Below are 20,286 nucleotides of genomic sequence, written 5' to 3'. Positions count from 1 at the left end.
ACATGGAAGCGGATGCTGGCCGCCAGGGGGGGGGGGGCAAGTTGCAACCATCACACGCCGCCAGCCATTCCATTGGCGGGGGTTTATCGTGGTTGCCGAGCGCCACAAGGGCGGCACATCTGGGGTTTCCAGGCGCTGAACCACTCGCTCCCACTGGCCGTCCGTTCCGTGGACCACCCACCCGCGGGACGGAAAACGTGGGGTCTGGTCATTAGTAACGCCCTTTGCCCCCCCCCGAGCCTCGGGAGTCGGGACGCCCGAAACGGCGGGGCGCCATCACAGGCAATGAATGGCGGCATGCCGTTCGAGCATCCCATCCATCCCGCCTCCATCTCCTTGACAGCGGACAACCTCCCCTCCTCCACACTTGGATCCGTCATGTTCACACTCTCCCCGACATCCTAGAGCAACTCGTCCCTCCGATCTTTTACTGCTCGTCAGGCCTCATCTCTACTTGTCCTTATTGCTCGGGCCGGGGTTTCTCGACTTCTCGGACCCTGCCGTCCGTCCGACTTGCGCCGAGGCTATTCATCGCTGCATATTGTCACCGTCCGCATCTCCTTTGCTCCTTGACATCGCGCATACCCGGCCCAGCAGCGACCAGCGCGCCGGTCGCCCACAAGACAGCGACAGCGACATCGACAGACGACCATGGCGGAGGCGTCCTGCAGCGGGCCCTCACCCTTCAAGCGGCTCGTCGACCACCAGTCGCGCGACGTCAGCCACCACCAGGACCGCCTCGTCGATCGCGCCGGCGGCGTCAACGGCCATGCTGTACGTCCTTCCCTTGTCCCTTGCCCCCTTCCCGTCTCCTCCTCGCCGGTGGGCGGGGAAAACCAGGCAATTCATGCTTCTTCTTTGTTTCCCATCTGCGTCAAGAGAGAAAAAAGGTGCGACAAGCTGACATGGTTTCGTCTCTGCATGCATAGTCCTTTCGATCTGCCCCTCAACACCACCACCACCCGGCGCAGCAAGGCCATCACGACTCGTTCGGCGCATTCCTCAACGGCCAAGGGCCCTCCGCCGGCGTTATCCCCGGCATGCCTCACTCGCCCGCCGGCCGCCTCAACGCCCACGCTGCCGCCCTGCAGCAGCCCGGGTTGCCGCCGCTCATCAACATGCAACATGACTTTGCGCAGCAGCAGTCACGCGCGTCCCCCGACCTGACGAGCTGGGCGTCCGACTTTTCTCGCTTCACGGCCGCTGGCAACAACCACCATCAGCAAGCACCGCAGATGCGCGCCGCCGCCGCCGCTGCCGCGCCGATGCAGATGCACGTGGCCCAGCCCAACTTCCAGGGCGCCTTTGGACAGGCCTTTTCGCCCATGTTCAGCCAACAGCAAGGGGGGCCTGCTGCGTTTATGCAGCAGCAGCAGCAGCCTGGTGCGGCGCCAGCGGCATCCGACTTTGACCAGGAGATGGCGCGGTGGATGGCCAGCAACGGCGGCGGGAACATGACCGACGTGGACGCCGCGATGGAGCAAATGGCGCGCGAGCTGGAGCTCAACGAGGCGGCCCTCCCCCAGACGTCAGAGGCTGAGGCCGGTGAGGAGGCTGTCGCGACGAGTCAGCAGACGTTCTCAACGAGCATGTCCGACCTCGAGACCCCAGAGCTGGGCAACCTCTCCCTCCACGACACCACCACCACCACCATTAATAACAACGCCGCCGAGACCATCGCTCCCATGACGGCGCAAGACATGATTCTAGACCACGATCAGCAACAACAACAGCAAGAACAACAACCCGCAGACGCAGAGGCAGACGCAAACAACGCTGCCGCCAAGGGCAAGTCGGCCGTCTCCGAGGCCGCCGAGCGACTCCTCGAGTCCGTCCAGCACGAGGCCGGTGAGAAGTGGCAAAACTCCGTCTTCCTCTCCCTCATGCGCGACTTTCGCGACGGGCGCAAGGACATTGTCGACAACGAGATTCGCCAGACCGAGGAAGGCGGGGGCGAGGGCGAGGAGGCCGGGGGCGCCGCCCACCAGGCGCAACAGCAGCAGCAGCAGAGCCTGACCTGACTCGGCAGCGACAGTAGCGGCGGCGGCGGCTGCGGCGGCGATAATGCGACAACTCATTAGCAAGCGCGAGCGCAGTCTCAACCACTGCAACACCACCAGCACAACTCCTGCTCCCCCTACTCCTGGTCCTCCTCCTCGGCCGCGACCGGGCCCATCGCCGGACAACCGCGCGTCGCACCCCCGTCGCAACACGCCCACAAAGCCGACCACTACCACCACCACCACTACAACCATGACGACGATCACCGCCCAGGAGCACGCGCCGTCGCCGTGCAGCCGTTTAGGTCGTGCGCGAGGCACCTCAGCGAGACAGCCCTGTACTGAAAATAACACCCAAAAAAAGAAGAGTAACGCGACGCGACTTGTGGAAAGCTGGTCATGTCCCTCTTCCCCCATGACGTGCGCAAAACGTAACCTTCATACGTACGTACGTATAGTATACGTACGTATGTGTGTGTGTGTCAGGCGGGTTGAGAAGCGGCTGCTGCTAGCACAAAAGCACCTACACCGTACGAAGTAGGTATATACTGTATATATATCTCATGGGTTCCGTGCCCCCGGCGGGAGCCCATGCGGTGAAACGCTGGTGGGTGGCCTGACGCTTCGGCTTGGACTTACATACACGCGTCACGAACACTTAGACACATAGGGGCGTTGTTGGAAAGGAAGGACGTTTTGAAAACACTGTCGTTGGCTACGTGGTTACAAACAAGGGCAAGTAACTAGGGAGCCATATCGCATCCCGCCCTCACGATTGCGCCCTGTGCCGAGGCCCAAAGTAGTGACACAAATATATTCTTTTTTCACTGTGCCCACGGTCAAGCCTAGATACCTACTACTCGGGCCTCAACCCTCCCCGCATCCCATCTGTACCAACGGCCCAAACTCGAAATAGATGTGTCACATTCGTGCCCCGCGACTTCTTGCCTTCAAAGGCCACCAGCACGAGGGCGAGTTTTTTTTTCGCAAAGTGGCCAAAGTCGCCCGGCCCTTCAACGCAGCAGGATCATGGCTAGACTCGTCTCGCCTCCCGCACAAACGATCGCAGCGCAAGAATCCACCCGAACCGTAATATGCTATGCCACACCATCTCGCTTCCGCGTGTTAAATAGGCGAGCGGCCAACAAGTCCCAGATCCCAGCCATATATGCACGCGCCCGTCCGTGTGCGTGTGCGTGTGTATGTTACTTCAGCAAAAGAAAGTAGATGGGCAATATGTCCCGTGACAGCCACGCAAAATAACTCCAGGCCCCAATAGAAATCCGTCCACTCGCCGCGCGTGAAGAAATGTGGATGCAAGGCGCTACGCACGCCGTCTGTGTGCTCAATGTGCAAGAGGGAGCCGGCCCAATCGGCTGCATGATTCGTTACAAAGAAAGGTGAATACAATATAATAGTAAACGCAACGCTTGCGTTGACACGGACCAGATGCCCGATTGCCTTGGTAATGAAACGAGGGGGTGTCCCCGGTCGCGGCTGACGTCGCTGTGTGTTGCCCGTTTATCATGTGGACCACCACAGGCAGCCGCAGTCGGTGAGCTCAAGGGCCTCCCGCGACAAGAAGCTCGTGGGGAATCGCTTCTCTCGCTGCCCATAGCGGTCATGCTCCATGAGCGTGCCGTCTAGGCCCCTCCGACGCTCCAAGATCGATACCTCGATCGGTTTGCCATCGGAGCCAAGGAGCGGTTTAACTCCGTGGCCGTCATTGGTGATTTGAACCTGGCGACAGACAGCCGTAGAGTTTGGTTGCTTGTATCGACGTTCCAGGAATTTGACGACTTTGGGATAAGCGGGAACATGGTCCGGAGCCGCGTCTCCGGTCGGGGTAGCATCGTCGGCGGACGCAGTCGTGGTTGCCGATGGCTTTACTTTCGCAAAGGAGGGAGAACTGGCGTTTTGAGACGGGTAGATGAATATCTCGAGCGACGTGTTCGGCCAGGTGCAGATCCACGGCTTGTCGCCCTCCTTGGCACCAACATTCTTCTTCTTGAACCTTGTGGGGTCGATGCCGGCCATTGGCGTATCGAAGTAATGCCAATTCCGCTTGGTCTTCTGACCGGGAAAGGCATCGTCCGAGACAATGACCGTCTTGTTATAGGTGAGGCTGAGCCACCACGCTGGACCGCGACCTCTCTCAAAATTGTCCTCGACCAGCTGCAGCGGCTGAGGATCCGGGACATCCGGCGGCTGCGTTCCCCAGATGAACTTGGCCATCGAGGGCTTGAAGGCAGTCAGGCTGAGTTCGTAGTTACAAGTCGGGGCAGCCTTTGGGTCCTGTCGAATCTCCATGGAGTAAAATCGGAACGGCATATCGCAACTCCACGCCTGTGCCTGCGTCGGCTCAACGAAGCACGATTTCGGCGCCTGGCTAGTATCGAGGGGTGGAAGGGAGAAATATCCCGTCGCCAACGGCGGTAGGCCTGTGGGCAGCGAGCCAAGTGGCCTGACATCGGAGGGAGTGCCGGATGGCTCCCTGTCGGCTTGTCTAGTGGCGATATCGTTAGTCAATCATCTCGCTATGCTGCCAGGGCAACGACTTACTCGTCTCCTGACGACCCGCCGTCGCGATTATGGCCAACGAGGACAGTCCCGATAACGGCGCCCATGACGATACCCATGATGACGATGCTTACGAGCATCAGGAAAATGGACCAGTACGGCACAATGCCCCACAGCTTTTTCCTGGCTCTGCGTTGCCATTTGGTCATGGTCTTCTTTTCCGAGTATTCGCGGGCCGCTGTGTTCACCTCGTGGTGGCTTTCGTTCCGTGATGTGGGGCGTGAAGGCACACCTAGATCGTCCTCTGTAGACGAGAATTCGGGATCGCGGGTTGCAATCCCAATGCCGCCAGCGCCGGGAATTGGCTGAATGGGAGACGGGGACAGATTGGAGACGGGCTCGGGTGACTTTCTGGCGAAAGAATCCTCGGGGTATCTCGTGTAGGGCGGCAATTCCTCCAAGTGGCCAAGAGGCCCAATCAAATCGCCAGCCTCTTCGCCATCTGGCCCTAGTTGCCGCTGGTAACTGGCGCCCATGCCGGTGAAGCCGACGGGAATTTGATTCTGGGCGGCCTGCTGATCGGGCTCTTCGTTTGTCGTGGTATTCTGGGTGTAGAGAGCGTACGGGTGCGTAGGGCCACGAGGCCCGTGATACGACTGTCGGTTGATCCGGGGTGCGGTAGAAGTCGATGCATTGCTAAACGTCCTCTGTGGATACATCTCATACGGGTGTGATGGCCCTGTCGGCCCGTCGTATGGAGCCTCTACCTGCATGAGCGGCGTGCCGATGGCCAGATCGGGAAGGACAGGTCTGCCATTCGAGTGGCGAGCACAGCTTGAGCCATCGTTTCGGAGCCTCAGCGAGTCGTGTGATCGCGGAGGCTTCGACGTGCTCGACGGACGCTCCGTCTCATAGCTGCCCTTCGTGGCGACAGCGGGTGGCGGTTGTGGTATTGTGAGGTAGGGTTGTTCGGAAGCAGGTGGTCTGAAGCCGTTCTGTGTTGGCCGGAAGCCATCGGAGACGGCGTGGACGTCTAGATCGTAGTCATCGTCGCTGCGAGCGCTTATTGACAGCCGACCGGACATCCTCGCTGATGACCTCCGCTGGACATTTGAGCCATTGCCGTTTGGGGGGCTCATGGCGGCGACTCGATCGGTGTCGAACAGCGTCGTCGGCGGTTGGGGGAGTCGGCAGGCCTACTCAGGCCCGCAGGGTAGTTTGGGCGGCCACAAAGGCCGCAGACTTGACGATACCCTGCTTTGCCTTCGATCTGGCCTCGTGGGAGGCTTGCTTCCTCGCTGGACAGGTCGTCGGCACCGTAATTTTCGCTCGACGTCTCGTAATCGGGGGGGTCAGCAGGCGGAGAATTGGACACGGTCAAAAATGCGAGTCGGCGGCGTAGCACGTCGGGAAAAGAACGAGTCGAAAACGAAAGGCGGTGATTATTTGCGGCACGAACCAACGGGCGGGTCGATGCGGAAGGCACGGGAAGAGGTCGCTGGGCGGAATGATTGAGGCCGTGGTGATGTTGATGCAGGGGGGGGGGAATGGATTGAGAGGAGAGGAAGCCAGATACCGTACTCGAGGGGAGAACGGTGGGTGGGTGGGCGCAGCCCAAGTGGCCTGGCTGGCGTTGAACGGAGTGCCTGTGGCGTGGCGTGGGTACTGGCACGGCACAGCGCAGCGCAGCGCAGCGCACGGCCGGGCAGCCTGACCTAACGCGGCGCCTCAGCACCCTACGTCCAGGGCGAGGAGCCGGCGGGAGAGACCTGTCGTGAGTGCCAGTGGTGAGTGGGTGGGAGGCGGGTGGGTGCGCTGGTGGATGGAGGGAGGGGAGGGCCTCCGAGGAGGGCGAGAGGGTGGGTTTCGGGAACCTTGTGCCTCGTACCGGGCCAAGCCCACCTCAGGCCCGGCACCATGGCTGGGAGGATGGGGGTGGGAGGATGGGCAGCAGGCGAAGCCCCTTCATTGGCCCGTCTGGGGCGTTACAGGTGGGCTCCCCAGGCTTCCCTCCCCTGCGCTTCCCTACCGGGCTCGACAAGGGTGAGATGAGGGTGGGCCCGGTCCCGACGGGCCTCCATCCTCCTCTCTCTCGCATCGCAGTGGAGGCGCTCTACAGGGCGGGCGAGCGCTAGTAGACGTTCGATGGAAAGGTACCTCCCTCTCTGCTGGAACAGCCAACAGAGGAGTGGAGGCCCTGGACGCCTGCTCCGGCTGGGCACACACTTGGCTGGCACTGGGCTGCAGGAGATGCACCGATGAGTGCAGTACGCAGGTGGAGGGACGACGGATAGATGGATGGGTGGCGCTTCACTCATTGGCAGCGGCGGATATGGGACTGGCCAAGGGGAGGGGCGCCGCGGGGCCCTTGGAAGCAGAGCCTGCACCACCTCACGCCGGCGCTCCAGGAACCGCTAGCCGCTCTGGTCGCGTGTTTCGACGCAGGTAACTTGCTCTGCGTGTCGCCCGCGCCGAGGTACCCGGCCCCTTAGCAGTGCGGGCTTGTGTCTCGGGCCCCCTCCCCCCCCAGGGTCGTGTCCGTCTGAGAGGATGTTTCCTTTGCAGGCACTGCCTCAGTCACCTTCTCATCCCAGCGCGCGCGCGCTCATGTTCCCTCCCGGTACGATGTCGCACCCAGAATCTGTGCGAGCAGTGAGCTCACCAAGGCTGCCGCTCTAGCCGGTTCGACTGGCTACGGGTCGAGCCGAGTCGCGTTGTCAGCGCCGCCGTCACCACAGTCATACGTACTGCTACATACTACGAAGTACCGGTTGGCATCAGTTGAGGGGCCCGGCCGCGCTCTCGTGTCTCGTCGTCCTTCCAAAAAGACTGCCGCCCAGGCGAATGAAGGAGCGCCGTCCTTCGGCCCTGTCCCCCGGGCCTTTTGAGTCCAAGAACCTCATATCCCTCCCGCCTTCCCCCCCGAGGTATCCAGCGGGCGTTCCAGCCCCGTAGCGTCAGTTGGTGGGAATGACCAGCGGAGGGCACGGATCGCGGCGTGGGATCCGGTGGGCGATGAGCCGCAAATGCCGAAGCCATCTGCTAAAATATTGCCTCTGCCGCTCCTCATGCAGTCGCTCTCAGCGACACGGCCGCTGACACGCATCCCAGCTGAAGGTGACACCACAGCCAGCCGTCAGCCCTCGACGGTCCGACAGCCAGACAAAAAGCAACCAAAGCCTTGCGGGCGGCGAGCGTTGTCGAAACCAAGGACGGACGTCTCATATAAACGGGGCTGGCTGCATCCCGCAAGTCAGGGTTGCTGGCGGCATTTCCCGCGGTCCACCGCGAGATCCACGTCTAGAACGAACGGTTGGGGTCGCCGTGGACATCGTCGGAACCCACGCACGAAAATGGCCGTGAAAGCCACCGCTGCGCAGGAGGCGGTGGTACATCCTCGAGTTGAGTCCTCGAGTTCGAACACCCGACTCCGTATGTATGTAACCCGCAATGCGTGTCGTGCAACGATGAACGCGTCCAATGTCGGACCCGGTTCCGAGAAGCGGACGGACTTTCTATTCCTTTAGCCTAGGACTCTGGCTGGTGACTCACTCCAAACCATATACCCTACGGAAAGGCCTTGTCAAAAGGCCTTCTTCCACCAGCATCAGAATGAAGTAGATGGACATCCCTCATCACTAATTACGCAATATGGGAGTGCATTTGATGATACTGCAAACGCTCGTGTTCGTTGCGGCATGGGCTGCCGTCGGGCGGTACGTCGACGCCCGCGGCCCCATCGCGTTCGTCCGGAGCATCACGCTGCTCAGCAGCCGAGTATACTCTCTAGCATCCGCGGCGTTGCTCGCCTTGATACTCACGCCTCAGTACGAGGACACGGCACGGCTGCTCTTTCACGCGTCCAAGTTCTACGAGTACATCGACGTCCTCGGGGTCCGGGCCGCCGGCGGCGAGATCGACCTCCACTTCGGCTTCCACCACTTGACGACGCCGTATCTGACGTACTTTCGCGTGCTTCACAATCACGAGGGATGGCGGGTAGTTGCGGGGCTGAATTCTTTCCACCACGTGCTCATGTATGCCTACTTTGGCGGCGCGGCGGCGGTCCGCTCGGCGTTGCCAGTGACGGGCACCCTTCAGCTCGTGGCGGGCATCGCTGGAGAGGCGCTGATATTGACGCGGAAGACGATGCACGACGAGGAGCCTCTATGGCCAAACGTTCTCACACTAGGCCTTCTGGGCAGCTACCTGGTGTTGTGGATACGAGACCTGAGGATGAGATTGTTTTCATCGGAGGAATCCTCGGCGCCAACCAAGTATCTCGACGTCGCCGCAAAGGAGTCGTAAAGACTACCACCCAAAACCTCCGCTCGAGATGATCAATTGCAAGATGAAAGATGGTACGTTGGGGTGATGTTGCGGGACACGCTTCCGACTTGGCGTGCGAGGCGTCTGCGGGTGCCTAGAGCGTGCTCCAGCGGCATGCGTGAATGGAGATGATGACTTGACGACACCGGCGAGGCCGAGGACCGGCACATCTTTATGTAAAGCATTCGGAATACGTTGGTAGCTGGCAGATTTGAGAAACGGACCTCGCCTTTGCTGAGGTCTGACAAATGCGTGACCTCGGACTTGATGCGAGCGCATGTGCAGTCGTCTAGGCAGACGAGGGATTACTGATATACCATGTGTAATGGAAATCGTCTCTATAAGGCATGAGCAAGCAGCCACACGGGCAAAATGCCTCTTCCCAAAATGCACGAAGTGGCATGGAATCGTCAAAGCTCATCAGCTACTGCACTGCATGACTCCTTGATCAAGTGGTATCGAGAAGCCAAGCCTTGGGCAGCAGCACTGGTCTTCACGCAACGCGAGCTTGCATAGGGAGCTCAAACAGCCACTCGGCACACATCCCAATCAAGCAAATCGCACAACGACAGCCAGTACGTAGTCGTTGTGCATCTGGAACCGGACGCAGACGCAGAGGTACTAATTCCAACGATGCGGGGCGGCCTGCGCAAGTCAGCCCACTGCACGTCATATACAACGCACGGTGGTGATGATGATGGTGGTGGTGATGACGGGAGACGTGGCCGCCGTTTCAGGTTTTCAACGTGCAGAAAGCGAGCGACACAGAATTGATCTTACGGCTAGACGGCGGCTGCTGTGCTACTTGGCCACCTGACAGAGGGGGCAGACACAGCGACGCGACTGTATGTAGGCAAAAGAAGGGGGAGGGGGGGGGGGGGGGGGAGGTTGAAAGTCCGATCCTCTCCGGCCCCACGTGTGTGGCTGCTGCGTTTCTGGCAACGCAAGTGCTGCTACTATTGTTGGCGCCGGACCGCTGATTGGAATGCACGTCCATGAAACAGGAGAGCTAGTGGCCGTTGTGCCGCCAAAACGGCGGAGAGAGACACACACACAGAGCGAGGGGGAGAGAGAGAGCGCGTAGTGCTGTCCGAGCACAACGCCAATCCCTGCCTCGTGCGCTGCCCATCGATTGGGCCTGCGACGAGGACGACACTCGTTGATAATTGAGATGGTACGATTTACGTAGACTCACGGGCTGCTGCACCATGGGAAACGTACTGACGAAGTGCTAGGAACTTACAGGTACTGCACTACTACCACTGGCCTGTAGGAGGCACACATTCCGGCGGCGAAAAGTACAATGTCGGCCGCTATCCTGGCTGGCAGCAAACGGAGGTGGCGTTTGCTGAAGCCTTAGACTAGAGAAAAGCGACGACGGCTTGGACGGGCGTGACGGCTCGTCTTGGGACGCGAGACACACCAGCCGTTGCTGGGGGGCGGAGGCCAGTCTAGTAGAGTCAGAGGTACGAAGGAGGTATACACTGTAGTCGTAATCGTACGCGGGAAAGTCATTGGGCGACAAATGCTTGGTAATGTGCAGTAGTGCAGTAGTAGTATATTGGGCTTTGCAGTTTCTGCGTCACCACAAAAGCCTTGGCTCGCCGACTTGTATCCCGTGCCACGGCCGCCAAGCCTCGGCAGTGTGCTCTCACAGGAGTCTGTGTGTTCATTCCTAGCAGGGGGGGCAGATCCCAGGCGCTTCCGTTGTTGACAAGCTGCATGCGTCCCCGATGCTCTGGATGGATGGATGGATGGATGGATGGATGGAGCCGCTGACTGAACAGACAATGGGCCGCTCTGTTTTGTGTGTGTCTCGGATCAGAGGCGTTGGTTTTGTTTATTATCTACAGTACAGTCTCGGCCGAGAGAGCCGCAAGACCCACGGCAGACAGACCGACTGACTGCAACAAACGACCCCTTCATAGCAGTGTTAGTGCTCGCGGCGTCTACCTTTTTCTAAACGAGCCGATTGTGAGAAACGCCGCGACAAGCTCCCATCCTCTTTTTTTTCTTCCTTCTTTGTCATGTCCCCCATCTATCGTTTCGTCTGCTGAGGAGCCAGTCCAACTTTCAGAGGGGAATCCCGTCGGATCTCACACGTCGGCACGGGAGGCGCATCGTAGGGATGGCGACAGACGGCAACTCGCAGCTTTCGATACAGTCCCCCGTTTCCACGGCATGGTACCGTCTGGCCAGCGGGGCAAGAAAATAAAAATGAATGATCCAATGCAAAGGGAAGTGTGCGCCCCGTCGAACACGAGGTCAGCTTGTACAATCAGCATCGCCTCGTATATTTGGATTCCAGGCATGGTCCTTTAACCTGAAGGCGCGCGACATCTGCCTCTGCCTTTGTGTACGAGGTGCACATGTCCTCCCTTTGCTGTTGACAAGTTTTGCATGCGCACCTAGGAGCTCAGGCAGCGAGTGATTGCCTGCCATAAGATGGACTTGTTGTGCTCACGATCGTGAATTTCGAGGCAGCGATGCTCTAGTCCGACCAAGTGTCCAACGCCCGCCTCACTCGCCCCTGACTCGCGTAACGCCCATCATCTAAACCTTGCCACCGGCGAGCCATGGCGATGAGAAGGCTCGCGAAAAGGGTTGCACGACAGCGCAGAAACAGCATCATAGCCCGGCCCCTTCCCTCCTGGGTAGGAAACATGTCCCGTCCCACGTAAACGATAGCAGCAGAAGGCGCGCCAGCCCCCCTTCTTTCAAGCGTTTTGACTTCGGTCTGCATAACCTCGCGCGGCTGAGGTGTGACAGCGCCTGGGCACGCACTTTCACCTTTGTCTCGGGATGGATGCACACAAACACCGCGACGGCTAGCAGCCGCGCCTAGCTCCGGGTTGGAAGCGCAAACGAGGACACGCAAGCGGCTCGCGGTAGCTCCAGCGGTTTGCACCCCGTCGCCGGCTTCGTACAAGATCTCCCGTCGTCGGCCCTGGCATTTCCCCTTCATGTTGCAGAAGCAGTCATGGACAACAAGGAGACATCGCCATGTCCTCACCGTCGCCCTCGTCGTCAACCTCCTCCTCGTCCTCTCGTAGGGATCGATCGGTCGTCGGCTTGTCCCGCAACCGCGTGACCTTTTATGCCAGGCAGGGCACCGGAGGTCGCATCTCTATGTACAGGGAGATCCAGTCGCATCAATGGCGGTCACCGGCCGTCAGGATCATGGCCTACGTGACGGGCGCGCCGCGCAATGCGACCATCGTCAAAAAGAAGACACGGGTTCATCCAGGCACATGGGAGCCAGTAGACGGCCTGGCCGACTTCCACAGTCGCCTCTTCTGGATAACTGTTTACGAGGAAGACGACCTTATGCCAGCAGATCTGGCTGATGATATACCACGGCCGCAGGTGCATTACGGAGAATACGGAACGCATGAGCCAGCTCCAGCGGGCGGTCGTGTTCAGCAGCCAGCGACGCAGAACGGATTGGCAAGGGACACCAGTTATACGGAAGGCGGCTTCAACGAGCAGCCAAATGGCCCGGCAATACAAATCATTGCCCCGACCCCGGAAGCCAACAATATACAGCCCGGAATTGACAGGAGCCCGCCCGCTTTCGACCTTTTGGGTGCAGGCTTATACAGGTCTTGAGCGCTATGCGGTTTATGGTGCCGACAGCAACCGCGCAAACATCCGGCGCGTGTCCGTGCCAGACGATCCTAAAAACTGTGCAAGGTGAGACCTTGATGGCCACGTCCACGTCCAGAGTACCAGGCTGAAGATAACCCGAGAGGTGGCTCTATGGACTGGGCTTGAAATAGTCTGTGGCTACGATCCAGTTGGCAGTCTGCATGTTAGGTAAAAGGGGCCTGCTTGGAAATCATGGTCCTGTCAAGTTGACCATAAAGTTATCAAGGAACTATTATCAGCTGCTTGATGGCGTTGTCAAAACAAGGAGACTTTTGTGCATTAGGACTCCGGAGACGTGGACGGACCGCGGGTTGGCAGAGTGTTTGCCGATAATACCTGCAACGCCAACGTGTCGTACCACGGGCCGTATGAAGAATCATTTAAAGCACGACCGGGCGGGCCAGTGTCTTGCATGACGTTTCGCGCACGAGTGATGCACAACGGGCCTATGACGAATGTCGGACTTATATGTGTTTGGTGGCCGATGCGTATGCTTGGTTGCAAGAGACGGTCGGGGCTCGGACTCAGGAGCTTGAACACGGCTGCGCCGTGACAAACATGCGCCCAAGTTACGTAAAAAGTAGTCGTCTTTGTTTGCAACTGAAATAGGGAGTCTCCGGAGGAGAATGTTCATTGTCCGTGTCGGTCCAACACTCCAGAGCCCTGGAGGAGTCGGAAGAGCCAGGAGGTCGGCAGCCATCACGCCTGCTGGGCGCCCGAAGCGGATCCTCCCAGCTGCTTGGGCTGAAGAATGCCACCCACCTTGCGCTTCAAACCGCTTGGAATCTGCAGCATGGCCGAGAGGCAGGTATGGATCAGCCATGTTGGTTGGCTGTGCTGCGTGGATGCTGGACCGTGGTCGACGCCGCAAACGCAGACGGACACGGCACGCTTGGCGAGGCAGCCAGGCGGCAGACGGGCAAGGCGCCCAGGCAGCGGGAGATGGACGGGCGGACGAGCGGGGTTGTTGGTGGTGGTGATTGGCCTCATATGCCGATACGTTAGGGGCAAGAATGAGATGATGAAGGTTGAGATACGTATGACCGGGGGATGTGGCACATTTGCGTGCCCGGTGAAAGTGCTTCGCGCCATTCCACCTGTGAAAAGATGCAGTGGCCGACTGACGATGCGGAGGGCGGCGGAGTAAGATGCCATCCAGAGCCAAAGAGACGGAAGTGGGGGTGGTGGCCGCCTGGGCCGCCAACAGGCAGTGGAGGCCACTTCCAAGGCAGCCAGCCAGGTCACGGGCAGGTGTGTGTGACTGTGTGGTGTTGTGTTGCAATTGGCAGGGCTGAGAGTGAGACGGAGTCCGCGACTGAGCCTCATCATGGCTCCTGCCCGGCACTTGCGACGACGCAGGCCGCAGGAGTCACCCGCCCAGGGCACCTGCCTCCAGATATTCGCCCAGCTGCGCACATGCATATGAGGCCACCAGGTAAACCGGAAGGGGCTCTGCCATCAGTTGGTACTACTTGCCAAAGTTACCTAATGTGCCTCGCCTCAGGTACCTGCCTGCACGCTGCCCAAGTACCCTCCTCCTCAGGTACCCGTACTCGTACCCGTTGCCGTGCCCCCAAAGCCGCCACGACCTGTGAGGGTACGCGCGATGCAGGCACTGGCCGTACCTGTGGCTGCCCCCGGCATGGCCGTCTGTGGCAAGCGCGACCTGCCCGGCCACCATTTCACAGGTAGGTACCTTAGGTGCTTTGGGTACTGCACCTACCGTCCGTACTTGCAGCTCGGGTCGAGCAGGGACAGACGCACGGTGAAGGGAGGCTGACGCCCTGGCTGGCCTGGCCGGCCTTCCAGCTGCATGTCTGGCGTTGCGGCGTGATGCGGCCAAACGCGGGCACGCACACTGCGTGGCGAAACCTCATCCTCACTTTGGTCCGTTACCCTTTGGCGACCAGGGCCCCAACGAGCTGACGACGCTGTTTGTTTGCTCGCCAGGACGAACGAGCCCTTGACGAGGGACACTCTGACCTCCCGATCGGTCATCCATCTTCGCCACGGAGCAGGCACCTACTTAAAGAAGAGCATCTCTCCTGTTCTAGAAGGCGGGCTGTCGACCACCGTCCCCGTTGCTCATGCCTTGCCGCCGTTAGCAGTCTTTGCCGGGCCGCCATCATGGAAACTGACCATCAGGAGTCGCCGTCGGCGCCTTCATCGCTGCCCCACGAATCTTCGGGTCTCTTCACGCTCAACTACCTGTTCCCGGGCATCTCTGGTATTCTTTCCCCCCTGCTCAGCTTCTTGGGCATTGATCCCAACGCCTACATCCCATTCCTCGTTGCCGCCTTTGGTCTCTTCTTTGCGTTTGACTGGCTTCGCTGGTACTACCGAGAGTTCATCCAACTCTATTTCGTGACCTCGGCCTCCATCGCCGAGGATGATGAGGCTTACGAGATGGTGATGCTATGGCTGTCGAAGCAATCCTTCTCGCGCTCGTCGCGCCGCTTCCGTGTCAACAAGGAGGTCAGCATGCGGCTCCGAAATTTTCGCTATTGGTACCGGGAGCAGTTCAACGATGCCAGCGGCAGCGAGGACGAGGTCAAGGAGGCGACACTTCATTACACGCCAGATTTTGAGACGCAGCACTCGTTCAAGTACAACGGCACCAAGTTCCGCTTTCTCCGCGTCCGCCCCAGTACCAAGGATGGCAAGAATGACCGCGAAGAGCTGTACATCTACTGCTACGGCCGCAACCCGCGCGTCCTCAAGGAGCTGCTTGCCGAGTGCTACGCCGAGTATATGGAAAAGGACGCCCGCAAGACGCTCATCTATCGCGCCAACCTCTCGGACAAGATGTGGCAGCGCTGCATGTCACGCCGACGCCGGCCCTTCTCTACCGTCATCCTCGACGACGGTGTCAAGAAGGACTTGCTGAATGACGCCCACGACTATCTAGATGCAAACACTCGTCAGTGGTACGCCAATCGCGGTATCCCCTACCGTCGCGGGTACCTCTTCCACGGCCCTCCCGGCACGGGAAAGAGCTCCCTCAGCTTTGCGCTGGCGGGCCAGTTGAGCATGAAGATTTACATCGTCAGCCTTAATTCCGCGTCGGCAACCGAGGAGACGATCTCCAAGCTCTTCAACGAGTTACCTACCCGCTGCATCGTCCTGCTCGAGGACATTGATAGCGCCGGACTCACCCATACCCGCGAGACTCCTCCGCCTGCACCGATGCCCGCCCCCGTCAGGACTCCGCCCTCCGCCTCCCCTTACCAGTGGAGGATGCCTGAGATGCCGATGCCGGCGGCGGGTGCTGGCGGCTCCCTATCGCTCTCTGGCCTGCTGAACATTCTCGACGGCGTTGCCTCGCAGGAGGGACGGATTCTCATCATGACCACCAACCACATCGAGAAACTGGACAAGGCGCTCATCCGCCCGGGTCGCGTTGACAGGATGATTCACTTTGGTCTCGCGGACGAGGTCATGACTGCTTCCATATTCCGCGCCATCTACTCTCCGTATGAGAACGAAACTGCCCCGTCACGCCGTCGCCGTGCCGGCGCCAAGATGGTTGAACCCGAAGATCCCGTGGCAGAGGAGAAAGAACGGATCGAGATCCGCAAACGGGTAGGCGAACAGGCGGAGCGCTTTGCCAAACTGATTCCGGAGCTGGAATTCTCACCTGCAGAGATCCAGGGCTTATTGCTGCAACACAAGCACGAGCCCGCGGACGCAATCGCAGCTGTGAGCAGCTGGGTGATTCGAACCCGCAAGGAGAAGAAGGAAAAGGCAGCCGAGGAGGCAGAGAAGAAGCGCAAGGAGTCAGAGGAGCAGGCTAAGGCCAAGGAACTGGAAGCCAAGGTAGGGCGGTCAGACGATGGCTCCTGGGAGCGGTCGGATGCGGGCGGCGAGAGTGAGGCTGTGCTCAATGGCGAGCTGGAAGCCGTCTCAACGGATAGCACGGACTCGACGTCAGATGCGGGAGTGATTAAGGCAACGGTCCAGTCGGACTCGGGATATGGGACGCCGTAAAGCGGTGCAGACGCCGCAGAGTCTATCGGGCAGGGGGTGGATGTAGAGAAATGGTTACACATGTTATTTTTACACAGACACGGTCGTTTACACGGACAGCGAGGCGACGCAGCATGCAACTGGAAATTCTATCGAGACGCTTGCTTTCTTTTCAATGTGGCGGCGTGTTCCCGTGAGTCGTCTAATTCGTTCATGCTCTTGCCGCTGCCTACCTGAAGTCGGCCTTGATCGCCGCCGCCGCAGCCTGTCCAGCCCTCCGCCCGAAGACGGTGCCGGCGGTGAGTCCGCTCCCGCCGGGGTAATTCTGGTAGAACAGGCCGCCCATCATCTCGCCGACGCAGTAGATGCCCCGATTGGGGTGTCCGTTGGACTGACGCAGCAGCTGGCACGTCGCGGGATCGACCTTGAGCCCGCCAAAGGTAAAGGTGATGCCGCAGGCCACGCGCACGGCGAGAAAGGGGGGCTTCTCGAGCGGCACGGCCCAGTTGGACTTGGGCAGGTCGAGCTGCATGGCCTTGGACTGCGTGGACAGGCCGTCCTTGACGGAGGGATCCCACTTGAGGGCGGGATTCTCCTGTCGGTGCAGATGCGCCGCTTGGTTGTACTCGCGGATGGTGCGCAGGAAGGCGTCTTTGTCGCGCAGAGTGGCCACGGCGTCTGTTCCTCGTCCTTCTCCTCGTCCTCCTCCGCCGCCGCCTCCGCCTCCGCCTCCGCCTCCTCCGGCGCACAGCTTGTCGGCCAGCTCCTCGAGCGTGTCCGCCTCGACGCGGCGCGCCCGCTCCGGGCGGTACTCCTCGCTGCGCAGCCAGGCGCTCATCTGGGCGTCCCAGACCTGGAAGGCGGCGTGGCCGGGCTGGGCGAGGATGGCGCGGCCGAAGCGGGCGTAGGTGTAGTTGCGCAGGTCGGCGCCCTCATCGACGAAGCGCAGGCCGTCGAGGTTGAGCATGAGGCCGAGCGGGTAGCCCGACTTGGTGAGCTCGTTGGAGGCCTCGCGGTCGCCGCTCAGGGGGTGGGCGTGCGCGTCCCAGGCGACCGAGTGGCACCCGGACCAGTTGCCCGCGGGGGCGGCGTCGAGGCACCGCATGGCCGTCTCGAGCGCCTCGCCCGTGTTGTACGGCGTGCCGCGCACGAGCGCCATGTCCCACCCGGGGCCGAGGTACTGGCTGCGCAGCCGGGGGTTGGCCTCGAACCCTCCCGCGGCGAGGACGACGGCCTTGCTCGCGACGGTGCGGCGCACGCCGTCGTCGTCGACCGAGACGATGAGGTCGCCCGCCCCCGTCGTCGCCCCCCAGTCGCGCTCGAGGCCGAGAAACGCCGTCGAGTAGCGCACCTGGACGGCGTGCCGGCGCGCCGCCTCCTGCAGGTCCGCGACGAGGCTCTTGCCGCCGTCGGCCGCGCGCACGCACAGCCCGCCCCAGAACTTGATCTTGCCGTGCACCACGTACGCCTGGCGGTTGAAGCTGAGGTGGAAGCGCACGCCGAGGCGGGCGAGCCAGCGGACCGCGGCGGCGGACTCGTCGACGAGGGCCTTGACGAGCCGGGGGTCGGAGCGCCCGCCGCACACGCGCCCGACGTCGTCCTCGAAGTCCTCGTGCGAGTAGGCGGGCAGGTCGACCTTGTCCTCGATGGCGTCGTCGTCGAGGTTGGTGACGAGGGCGCGCACGTCGTCGAGCCCGCGGTGGACGAAGCGGTACGCGCCCGCGGTGAAGTACGAGTTGCCGCCGGCCCAGGCCTCGGGGCACTTGTCGATGAGGAGGACGCGTCGGGCGCCGGCCTGCGCGGCGGCGATGGCGGCCGAGAAGCCTGCGTTGCCGGACCCGACGACGAGGACGTCGACGTCGGACGGCAGGACGGGCTTGGTTGTCGCCGTCGCTGTCAAACCCGCCCCTCGTGCCGCCGCCGCCGCATCAGTGTCGATGCCGATGCCGATGCCGGTGCCGGCGGGGCGGAGGCCGGAGAGGAGGCGCGAGATGGTGTTTTGGTAGAAGAAGATGACGTAGTAGAGCGCGAGCACGCCGATGAATATCAGCACGTCGGAGGCTTCTGACATGACTGCGGCGGCGACGACGGCGACGACGGGGAGGAGGAGGGCAGCTTCTTCCCCTCGTGGCTGGTGAGACGGCCGGTCGTGGAAACACTCATCCACTGGGCCCGACTGGGGCTTTGCGTCCCGCGATGGGGGGACTAGACTGGACGAGGGCAGATGAGATGATCTGCCTGTGGCGTCGGCTCGGCAGCGAGGCGAGTGTGTGCGCGCGCGTGTGTGTAAGAGTGAGTGTGAGTGATGACGTCGAGCTGACCTGGCGACGATCATGTTTGGGGGGGGATTGCCCGAAAAGGCAAGTAGACGGCGGCCCGCCAAGGAGGAAGTAGGCGACATCGGCCAAGACACTTCAGGCAATCAATCAGTCACGAAGCAATCAATCAGTAAGATAGGCACCGTAAGCGACCTCGGCCTACGCAGCGGTTTTGGTTGGACGCTTCTGCCGCGCGCGTGTGCGTGTTGGGGAACCGGCTATTCGATGTGGGAACTGTCTGTCCAACCGAGCCAGCAAGTCGACCAGTCCACACTTGCGTATAAAGTTCCTGACTGCCCGTTGCATACACTCTGTTGCAAGTGACAGGGGGTTGCATTCATGATAGTACTGTGCATTGTAGTATTGATAGTTAGGACACGGCCTGTGTGCGCTTCGCTGCAGGGAGTGAAGCTAATGTGTGATCACAACGAGCAAGGCGATCCACGAGCGCAACGCGCAGAACCGAGCGCGCTCCTCCGGGAGGTCGAGACCCGAGCTCGTTCAAGAGCGAGCGACCATCTCATTGTTCTCCGATGATGGTTATGCTAACGCCCTCGGGTCTATTTAATTCTTCGTGTTGGCGAGTATCAATGCGGTGGTCTTCAAAGTACAATATGAAACAATCAACCCAAAACTGTTGCCGGACACCATTCCATCTTTGAAGGTAATAACTGCGCGCGTGGGTGAACGTACACCAAGTGTAGGCGGAGGTCTCTCACCCCCGCGGCATGCGGCATCGATGGATTGCTAAAGAGTTCCGGGCGCCACAAAGCCGGGCGACCCAAAGCCGGATCCTTCATCCAGTCGCGGCCTGAAGTCAACTACCATAGACCCCGCATTGTCGGCCGATCCGACACATCGGCCTGCCACTGCCTGCCGTCAATGCATACACAGTCATGTACGTGTGTAGCTCTCTTTCAGCCGGCTGCGGGACCAAGCTCCAGCCAAGCCTCGGAGGCAGTGAGCTTGATAGTCGATACACCATGAACCCTTCAATGTTCTCGTCCCCACATCTCACCCCGCGGCCACGATATCCCGGATCCCACAACCTGCCGCCGACATGCATTAGTCTTGTAACTAGCGAGAAAGCGAATGATAGATACTGTTACCTGAGGGACCATTTGGGCTCTTCATAGTGAGAATTGGGTGTTGAGGTTGCCCCGGCCAGACGCATATTGTACATGGTTCCCCACAGAACTGTCTCCCGTTCGCGGGGAAACTGTCGATTGTGCTCTGTGATACCGCAGATACGGTAGGGTAGTGCGATTGAATGAGACATCCGGGGGCCCGGCATCTATAGTGATAGCTTCTCCATTGGGCATTAATACCATCCAGGTCGCTCCGCGTGGAATCTAGGGCCTGCACTGGAAGAGGCTCCTGCGCCCCCTTGCCCCTCTTCGATTCAACGCTTGCGAACAGACATTTCATCATGATTCCCTCTTTTCTCGTCATCTTGCCCTTGCTTCATCTGGCCGCTGTCCACGGACATGGCGTATCTCACACGG

General features: G+C 60.4%; 6 protein-coding genes across 7 annotated transcripts; 4 read left to right on the top strand and 2 right to left on the bottom strand.

Moving 5' to 3' along the window:
- The first annotated feature begins 325 nt into the window (after window positions 1-325).
- On the top strand, window positions 326-2,985 carry JDV02_004437 (uncharacterized protein). Its single transcript, XM_047985653.1, has 2 exons — window positions 326-774; window positions 930-2,985. The coding sequence occupies exons 1-2, from the start codon at window positions 652-654 to the stop codon at window positions 2,019-2,021; spliced, it is 1,215 nt and encodes a 404-aa protein (XP_047841630.1). The 5' UTR covers window positions 326-651; the 3' UTR covers window positions 2,022-2,985.
- On the bottom strand, window positions 2,703-6,288 carry JDV02_004436 (uncharacterized protein). Its single transcript, XM_047985652.1, has 2 exons — window positions 4,563-6,288; window positions 2,703-4,506 (listed from the first exon to the last, which is right to left on the bottom strand). The coding sequence occupies exons 1-2, from the start codon at window positions 5,657-5,659 to the stop codon at window positions 3,525-3,527; spliced, it is 2,079 nt and encodes a 692-aa protein (XP_047841629.1). The 5' UTR covers window positions 5,660-6,288; the 3' UTR covers window positions 2,703-3,524.
- Window positions 6,289-8,171: 1,883 nt separating this feature from the next.
- Window positions 8,172-8,828, top strand: JDV02_004435 (uncharacterized protein; the record flags this gene model as incomplete). Its single annotated transcript, XM_047985651.1, has 1 exon — window positions 8,172-8,828. One exon carries the CDS (start codon window positions 8,172-8,174, stop codon window positions 8,826-8,828), a length of 657 nt encoding a protein of 218 aa, XP_047841628.1.
- Window positions 8,829-11,852: 3,024 nt separating this feature from the next.
- JDV02_004434 (uncharacterized protein) lies at window positions 11,853-12,458 on the top strand (the record flags this gene model as incomplete). Its single annotated transcript, XM_047985650.1, has 1 exon — window positions 11,853-12,458. One exon carries the CDS (start codon window positions 11,853-11,855, stop codon window positions 12,456-12,458), a length of 606 nt encoding a protein of 201 aa, XP_047841627.1.
- Window positions 12,459-13,820: 1,362 nt separating this feature from the next.
- On the top strand, window positions 13,821-16,661 carry JDV02_004433 (uncharacterized protein). 2 transcript variants are annotated; one of them, XM_047985648.1, is made up of 2 exons: window positions 13,821-14,185; window positions 14,448-16,661. In XM_047985648.1, the coding sequence occupies exon 2, from the start codon at window positions 14,625-14,627 to the stop codon at window positions 16,482-16,484; it is 1,860 nt and encodes a 619-aa protein (XP_047841625.1). In that variant the 5' UTR covers window positions 13,821-14,185; window positions 14,448-14,624; the 3' UTR covers window positions 16,485-16,661. The 2 variants fall into 2 exon arrangements, with proteins under 2 accessions (XP_047841625.1, XP_047841626.1); XM_047985649.1 differs by having other exon boundaries at window positions 13,821-14,384.
- On the bottom strand, window positions 16,601-18,834 carry JDV02_004432 (uncharacterized protein). The gene has a single exon (XM_047985647.1). It carries the CDS (start codon window positions 18,796-18,798, stop codon window positions 16,693-16,695), a length of 2,106 nt encoding a protein of 701 aa, XP_047841624.1. The 5' UTR covers window positions 18,799-18,834; the 3' UTR covers window positions 16,601-16,692.
- Window positions 18,835-20,286: the final 1,452 nt, after the last annotated feature.

This window comes from Purpureocillium takamizusanense, chromosome 3, assembly GCF_022605165.1.
Source record: "Purpureocillium takamizusanense chromosome 3, complete sequence".
Lineage (NCBI taxonomy): Eukaryota > Fungi > Ascomycota > Sordariomycetes > Hypocreales > Ophiocordycipitaceae > Purpureocillium > Purpureocillium takamizusanense.
This window is presented reverse-complemented; position numbering and strand designations above follow the sequence as displayed.